The sequence below is a fragment of the Cyprinodon variegatus genome, unplaced genomic scaffold, assembly GCF_000732505.1.
Source record: "Cyprinodon variegatus isolate N-32 unplaced genomic scaffold, C_variegatus-1.0 Scaffold332, whole genome shotgun sequence".
NCBI classification, from domain to species: domain Eukaryota; kingdom Metazoa; phylum Chordata; class Actinopteri; order Cyprinodontiformes; family Cyprinodontidae; genus Cyprinodon; species Cyprinodon variegatus.
This window is the reverse complement of record NW_015150785.1, coordinates 348,938-357,863: the sequence shown is the minus strand read 5'-3', so window position 1 is coordinate 357,863 and position 8,926 is coordinate 348,938. Positions and strand designations below refer to the sequence as shown.

The window sequence follows — 8,926 nt, the reverse complement described above, 5'->3', positions numbered from 1 at the left end:
AAATAGTTCTGGGATTTACAAAATCATACAAAATGGAAAAGAAATCAGTGAACCAAAATGATATAAATCAGTGCAACTGAAAACTTAGAAAGAACTAAAAGAGACACTTTAACTCAGATTTGAGCTAAAAACGCATTTGCAAGTCTCGTCTTGGGTGAACTGTGAACATCCTGTTCACTGTTGGTTGGTATTTTCAGCCCCCTTGGATCCATTTCAATTCTGGCATTCTCTTGACCCATTTCTTAACTTGAGATGTAGAATTTAGGAAAAGTGAAAAAGGAAAAAAATGACAGTATATGCTCTTCAAACAAAAAAAAAAAAAACTCAGATAAGTGTTTAATTTTTGAAATATAGTTTCCTCCTCTGCTGTCCTCCAGCTCCTCTGTCCAGCAGAATTCCTCTTCTCTTGTCCTCCAACCTGAGGCATCAGCTGAGAAAACAAACACTATGAAAACACCCACAAATCCAGCACCAGCAGCAACCCAACGCTTCGGGAATTTCCCAGTCAAGTGAAGAGACACAGTCGATGAGGAACACAGGGGGAAGAGTTGGATTCAACATAAATGTCTGAGTTTCCCCTGCGGCCAGAGGGGCAGTGAGATTTATATTCCATTTGTATTCACAGAGCCTGCTTGTCAGAGGGGAGACGGCTGATGCGAGGTGACTTTTAACAAGCTGCAGGAGGAAACTACTGGAAACAACGGAGCTCAGACTTGAAAACATGACACTAGTGTTTATAGACTACACATCAGCTCCCAGCTACATGAGCCGTCATGATAATGATCGTCATATCTACTTTGTTTTAATAACCATTTCTATCCCAGTAAGGCTCAGATGATGACTGTACAGCGTTTCCTAACACGTGTCTTCTGGGTAAAACTCATCAAACCACAAACTTTGACTCTTTTATCAGGATGTGTACAAACAGCAGCTGTTTGGTTAATTAAAACCTATTTACTTCCCCTCAGATTGAGGAGAATCTGAACAATGAACCCACTTTTTATGCCGCCTCTGATCTATAAATAACCGTTGAAGCATGAAAAGTGATACTGCGTCTAAAGGCAGGGGGATGATTTGACAGGGTTTGGTGAATATATTAGGAGAATGCAAATCTCCCTACGCTGTTAGCATTTTGAAGCATACAACGCTGAAGTCGCACGCTCCGGAAAATCTTATCATCTTCAGCAGATATTAATCCAAAGACAGTTTCTCACTTGAGGCAACAGGCTACAGCTGAACTTTGTGCTGATATTTCTCAATAACAAGCAGGGAGTGTTTTACACTTATTAACAGGAAACTCTTTTATTTTTATATCTCAATTAGGTCTGTACTTCTTCTAAGTCGAGTGTTGCTGTATTAAAAATGATTTTCCATTGGTTGTTTATCACCATTTGCACTAAGGATCCAGGAAGCAGGGATCAGTTTCTGCAGCAACTATTCTGATTGACCTGAAGCAATTCTGGGAAATGGACCTTTTGCTTATTACCGAACTCCCCAGGATGATATCACTGTATAAAATATATATATTTTTTTTTACTTTCTGTTTCTACTATTCCTGGCTTTATGTGGCATAATTTCATAACAAACATCACCATGCAAACTTGAGCATTTTCTAATCAAATAAAACATTAAAATCAAGTAAATTCACTCATATATACATTCCGATCACAACATAATTGAGTTGTATTTAGTTTATATAAGGCAATGTATTTATACATACGTTTCATAAAAATGTAATCTAAATGCACTTTATATGGACAATCCTATCCAATTATCCAGACAGATTTTATAACAGTTCTCTAATAAAAACCAGCTGATTGCACGCAGTCATTCTAGAAAAGTCTAGGAAAGAAATTGTTAAGTAGACGGGTTTATTATAAGTGTCTACAGTATGATTGTGTTTGGTGTTAATGAATTTCAACATTCAAAAGGTCCACAGCTGAGAAAATGAGCTGTTCATGTAGGTGATAATGTAAATACAATCGGAAAATCTTAGAGAAAATCTACAAATGCTTGATAAAAAAAAATCCAGGTTTTGTGATATAAAAAAGTTAACTAATGTAAGTCGTTTAAAAAGTGTTTTCCATGTCTAAGGTCAGATTTAACTCACCTATACATTAAATAAATGAAATGCTGTTAACTAATTAATGTTTATGCACCTTTGGATTCAACATTTAGTCTTTGGATGGAGTCTATCAGCATCTTATACCTTTAGTTGGCAATGTTTGCCAAGTCTGTTTCACAAAAGCTTTATTGATCTCTCAATAAAAGCTGTTTTTTTTAATTATTATTAGATGCATGCAATACTGAGAAGTATAATTATAATTCATGGATAAATGTTCATAATTTCACTCGTCACACTGGAAAAAATTGAAATCTAGATAAGTCATCTTTTCTTAAAATGATTGCATTTGTTCTCGGATTGAGGAGATAAAAGAGACATTTTGCCAACGGAACAAGAAAATTTACACTTAAAATAAGAAAACACAATTGCATGGTCTTATTTCAAGAGCATATCATCTAATTATCTTATTTTAAGAGTAAATATACTCATTCCATTGGCAAACTAGCTCATTTACTGACTCAAATTAAGGGTAAATACACTTAATTTAAGACATTTTTACTTATTTATAGATTGTTTTTCTAGTGCAAAATAATAAACAAACAATAAGAAAATCTACTGCCAACCATGATGCTACTATGTTTCATTGAACACCTTTTTTTGTTGTAATAATGCGTTCTGAAAAGGGCTCTCAAATAACCTTGAGTTTCGTTTTATCCAATAACAGCTGTGAGGATTCTGGAGACGTAATGCAGGTCTGCATGCTAAAGGCTTCTGTCTTTTGACCCCATTCCTTGTTCCAGACTCATGCAGCTGTTATTATACGCAAGATGTTGGACTTTTCTGCACATCCTTTAGTGTTGCTTAGGGCATCTTTCATAGGTCTGCCTTTATTCTTCGATATCCCTACAGATATGTTCATTTACTGTTATTTTACCATCAAAGCTCTTTTTTTAAACCCATTTTTATGAATTAATTGTCTCGTTAGTGCCATGGTATATCAATCCATGCATCCTCTTGTTCATAAATACAGATTTCAATGGGGGCATGTTTTGTGGTGGATAGCTATTTATAGCTATTTTGCAATCAAAAAGTTGTTGGATTGATTGCAGCAAGTAACTAACTTGATCCATTGTAGCTTTTCTGCAAATTGTGGTTTTAGCTTAAGGAGTACACTGCAAAAACTATCTAGAAATAAGTAAAAATGTCTTAACCTCTTACACCCTAAGGGGGTATAAATACATTTCTGCCTGACAAAAACACACAAAAGTAAANTTTCTTAGGCGGAGGGGCCATTTTGGCACATTTATCCAAAAATGTCACCAAACTGTGCCAAATGTGTTTTTTACATCAATACTGGGGGTTTGTTAAAATTACGAGGTCACGTAGCAGCTGGACCCGCCGGTGGGTCCGTAGGGTTCTAGGGGTTAAATTAAGTGTATTTACCCTTAATTTGAGTAGGTAGTATGAGATAGTTTTATGAGATAGTTTTCCAATGGAATGAGTAATTTTACTCTTAAAATAAGATAATTAGATAAAATGCACTTTAAATAAGACAATGCAATTGTGTTTTCTTATTTTAAGTGTAAATTGTCTTGTTCCACTGGCAAAATATCTCTTTTACCTCTTCAATCCAAGAACAAATGCACTTATTTTAAGAAAAAATGACTTATCTAGATTTAGATTTTTTGCAGTGTAATTGGGGAAATGTTAGCTAAATCAATTAAGGACTGAAAAATGTGTTGTTTGGATAAATGTATTGGTTTTATTCTTGTTTTTGTGTCATATTAGATGTATTTTTATCAATAAACCCTAATACTTAAATTGTTGAAGACAATTTTGAGAGCTGTTGCTTCTAAAGAAGCCCAATCAGCTTCAATTCATGAACTGTGGGGTTGATACACTGCAAAAATAATAAGTAAGAAATTCTTAAATTAAGTGTATTTACCCTTAATTTGAGCAGGTAAATAAGATGATCTGCCAATGGAATGAGTAATTTTACTCTTAAAATAAGATAGTTAGATAATATGCACTTGAAATAAGACAATAACATTGTTTTTTCTTATTTTAAAAGGAAATCTTCTTGTTCCATTGGCAAAGTGTCTCACTTACCTCCTCAATTCAAGGAAAAATGCACTTCTTTTAAGAAAAAACTAACTTATTGAGATTTCTATTTTTTGCAGAGTAGGCTTTCTCTTTTCTTTGATAATAAGATAAAAGAATCTGGATAATGCTTGAAAAGTGAGTTTTCTGATATACAAAATAACTGAAATAATTACAAGAGAAAAATATGCCACTCTTCTCAATGTGAAAGGAGAATCGAGTAAGAAGTTGTTAGCTTGACACTAATCATATGTTTGACATTCACAAGAGTGACAAGGGGAAAAATACATTTTATGGTCGTTTCCGACTGTCAGCTCAAGGTTTTTTTATCATTCACAAAATGTTTCCAAAGCCTAAGCATCAAATTTGTGCTTTCAAATACTTGAGCTCAGACATATCTGAAAATATAGAAGCATTTTTGCCAAATATAGTTAAGAAAATGATGGGAAAAACTCCAGGGGATATTGTATTGTGACAAGTAGCATCATAACACTATGCATAGAAAGCAGCAGTGGCCTTGATATATTTTTAAAAGCTTCTGCCTTGATATCTATGTTGCTTATGTTGCCACAGGTGGATCTAAAATGCTTTCACATGGAGCTAAACATAAAGAATTGTACTGTATTTATAATCCCTGTCTTTGTTTTTTTTTCAGTTTTCATCATGATGTTGCTGTTCTTGTTTAAAAGATTTTCTCAACTTGTGAAAATAATCAGCTGGTTTATAAAGAAAGCAGTTTTAAAGGCCCTGATGTAGGAGTCAATTTAAGCAGTTGACATGTTTAGGTGAGGAAATGTTCTGCAGCACAAACTGAGCACCTGCATAGTGTAGCGTGAGATAAAGTAAAGCTCTCAGGGATTTCTCCTTGCAGTATATTTGTGGCACACAGTTCATTATGGCAGAGTTTTCAAACTTTTATAAAGACCTGTGACATCCTGGGCTTGGCTGTCAATCAAATGGTGTGATTAAGGGGGATGTGGGAGCATTATTGATTAGTAGGTGAGTATCTTTCTATGCCAATAAAGCATGCACTGCAAAAACAATCTAGAAATAAGTGAAGAAATCTTAAATTAAGTGAATTAAACCTTAATTTGAGTAGATAAATAAGAGGATTTGCTAATGGAATGAGTATTTTTACTCTTAAAAAAAGATAATAAGATAAAAATGCACTTGAAACAAGACAATGCAATTGTTTTTTCTTATTTTAAATATAAATTGTCTTGTTCCATTGGCAAAGTGTCTCACTTACCCCCTCAATCCAATAAAAAATGCAGTTATTTTAAGAAAAAAAATTGAATTTTTTGCAGTGTGGCACGTGTGCAATAATGTTACAACTAAGCATCTGTGACTTTTTTTGTTCCACATCTTCATTAAAAATTTTAATTCAATTCAAATAAAAATGACTTTATTAATCCAGAAGGGAAACAAACATTTACTGTAATAGCAAATTATGCATCAATAAAGCCTTTTCCTGAGACACTAGTGTCACCTGCTTTAGTCGTCAGAGTAAATATCAGAGAAAAAAAATCTAATTAAAATAAAACTTTTAGTTTAGGTTTTGCTCTTGGCTTAAAAAAAGTCGGTTTATTCTATTTCAAAAGGAATTGTAATAATTTAAGATGCTTAAAGAAAAGACAATGTAATTATCAAAAGGTCTTCTTTTGAAAATTAGGAGAATAGTTTAAAGTCCTGCATCTAAACATGAAATGTGTTTTTTTTTAACAAATGACACAAAAAAAAAAAAAAAGCAGGGAGGGAAATTAAGAAAACGAAGCACTGCACTTGAACTAGATCAGCTTTATATATAAATATTAATATTCCATTCTAGAAAAAAATCATGACAAATATGATAAAGGACTGGTTTGAAACTCACACTCTTTTATTGTCTCCTACAAATACTTTTAATTTTAATTTGAATGTTAAATCCAAATACCGTACATTGGTGCTTTATAAAAGTGGTTGATTGGAGGAGGAAAACAGTCAACTGTGGTAAAAACATGTGAAGGTTTTAAAGTAAAAGAGTCTATTTTCTACTGAAAATCTGAACACATTATATTAATTATCCTGTATTTTAGATTTTTTTTAAATTGCATAAATAATTAGATACAATCTGAATAATAATAAATTGGGTTATCCTTTCAAAAACTGCTTGTTGCCTTTTAAAATTAAGGAAAACTCATGAAAAATTAACGATGCATATTTTCTTTTACATCTTAAAAGCCAAAGTTCAGTTCAGAAATCTCTCTTTAGATTTTACTTCCAATGTGTGGGTCAGATCAGTCATTAAACTGCTAAAAAACGGATGTTAAATTGACTCCCTGATCTAGTTCAGAGCTCAGTAAAAAGGTTTAATCCATTGCACACATTAACCAGGCTGCAATTAGCCTAAATAATCACCTGGAAATGACATTGGCTACAACTGCAGGCGGCAGAGAAACAGTCATTATCTGCCCTGCAGCAGCTGTGGGGCAAGAGAACACAGCATTGTCCCGTCGTACATAAATAGATGTAGGGAATTAGGTCTCCCTCTCTCATCTGTCCGACCTTCTGTCTTGTGAAGGGGAGGGAGCGGTTCAGGTGAAGCAGGGAAAGTGGGCAACATTGTGCACACCTAAAAATACAAACTGAATGGGACTACAACTTTTAGTCTCTGTAGATTTTCAGCTTAAAGATTTGCTTGTTTTTTTTTCCAATAAGCACATCTAAAATAATGTTTCTTTCTGTAGAAATTAACCTCTTGGTGGTCATTACCTGCTTTGTTTGTAGGTTTCCAGCTTGTGACCTCTTGGTTGAACCATCTTGGCAGCTGTGCCCGCCAGCCAAACACAGAAAAGCATGAGTACCGTTTCCACCTGCATGGTTCACATTCCCCAGAGGACGGGACCACTCCTGTCAATCAGAATCCACTTCCCACCAGGGTTTGGAGCACTCTGCCCTCCTGAGACATTGCCTTCTCCAGCGCCCGAGCCGATAACAGGGAGCAAAACAGCAGCAGCAACACCCGGCTATTCTACGGGCTGACAGGAAAACATCCTACTGTGCTTAATCTCCACAGTGGGAAAAGCAATTTTGACTAAACCCATAAATCCTTGAGCGTCAGATGGTACAGATTTGATCCCTCCAGCGGCGGATGTGCCTGCCTCTCTGTGCTCTGCTGCTTTCAGATACCCTGCACTCTGATGTGCTCTCCTCCACTTATTGCGCCGCCCAGAATCACCACTTCTCACAATGATGCAGCATGCTCACTTGGAAGGTCAGACTTATAGAGGATGAGAAGAAGCTCTGTGAGATCTGAAAGGCTTCTCAGCCTTTTTGTCTGTGCAGCAGGATCCCACTGACATCGCCAAGAGAAAAGATGCATCCCATTTACATGATTTCATGCCATCAGAGCCCTGTTCTGGTCATTACTGCCTGCTGTGTTATTTTTCCTCTCTTGCTCATTGAGTGGGGTAATGTATTTTGGACACTGTGAAAAAAGACAGAAAAGGTAAAGATGTTTGCAGAGATAATGCTACTCAACATTCACTCTGAAGATAATATGCAGCAAAAAACAGCTGTGTTCAGGAGCTACATGCATCATTTCCAAAATGCTTCTAATTCTAATTATCAACATATTTGGTCTAATCAGAAAGAAAAGAGGATTTGTTGACTTAATTCAGCAACAAGCTGCACTACTATTTATCCGTCAAAACGTGCTGTTTGTCGAAAAGGAAAAAAATAAAAGTCTCAGTGGCGATGTCATCATCTGCCTGGCCATGTGTCCCCCTTTTTCCCTCAGCAGGCTGCACAGCTGGATTATAAGATCAAGAATTTGGGTTAACTCCATCTACGTCAGTCTAAAAATTGGTCTAAATCATCTTAGGCATTATTTGCTTTTCAGATTTGCGGATCCCTGTTTACAAAAGTGCTGCCGCCTGAGAATACATGGTCCCCATGTGCCCATACAGATTACTCAAAGTCTTATGATACTGGTTACTTAGATATTAGGATTTGTTGATATGCGATTTCAAAGTAAACATAAAAAATACAAATAAATTAGTCAATTTGGTTTGAAATAAGTGTATTTTCACAGGTAAGTCAATTTGCCAGAGGAATTTGATTATTTACATTCAACATAAGAAAAAAATGTGGTAAAGGTTTTCATTTCTACTTTCCTTTTATAATTTGGACGATCCTAAACAATAAAATAAGTGGTACTTTATACCTATCAAATGACTGATGAAATGGTTTATAAATGTTTTTGTATTTCTTTACTCCTTTTCCATTTGTACACTGCAAAAAAGGAAAATCTATACAGGTGTAATAAACTTGAATTCAGCATTTTGGTCTTATTACTCTTGTTTTTCAATGTATTTTCTTAGTAAGACTGAATATTGTTAAGATTATTTGACTTGTTTTAAGAAAATTCTTTTTTTTTCATCCTAACTAGATAATTAAACTATTTCTGAGCAGTTTTTTTTTTTTTTTTTTAAATAGCACATATTGCGGACTGAGTCGCGTTAACATTTAGACTGTGAAAACAGTTTTACTTGTTTCAAGACAATAAAATGATCCATTTTAACCTGTTTTAAGTACTCACCCCATTTTTCGCTTAATTCTGTGAAATTTTTGCTAAAATATTAATTTAAAAAAACGTTTTGAAGTTTTTGTCAAGTGTATTTTTCCCATACACACTGCAAAAAATGTAAATCAAAATAAGTCATTTTTTCTTAAAATAAGTGCATTTTATCCTGATTTGAGGAGATAAATGAGAAACTTTGC

At 34.6% G+C, this 8,926-nt stretch overlaps 1 protein-coding gene across 1 annotated transcript in view; it reads right to left on the bottom strand.

Annotated features, from left to right (window-relative positions):
• Window positions 1–7,283, bottom strand: part of LOC107091320 (gamma-aminobutyric acid receptor subunit rho-1-like) — a 49,900-nt gene extending 42,617 nt beyond the window's left edge. The window contains exon 1 of the mRNA XM_015385165.1: window positions 6,917–7,283. Within this exon, the coding sequence (XP_015240651.1) occupies window positions 6,917–7,023 (107 nt within the window). The 5' untranslated portion in view covers window positions 7,024–7,283. The remainder of the gene's footprint in view (window positions 1–6,916) is intronic.
• Between the last annotated feature and the right edge of the window lie 1,643 nt (window positions 7,284–8,926).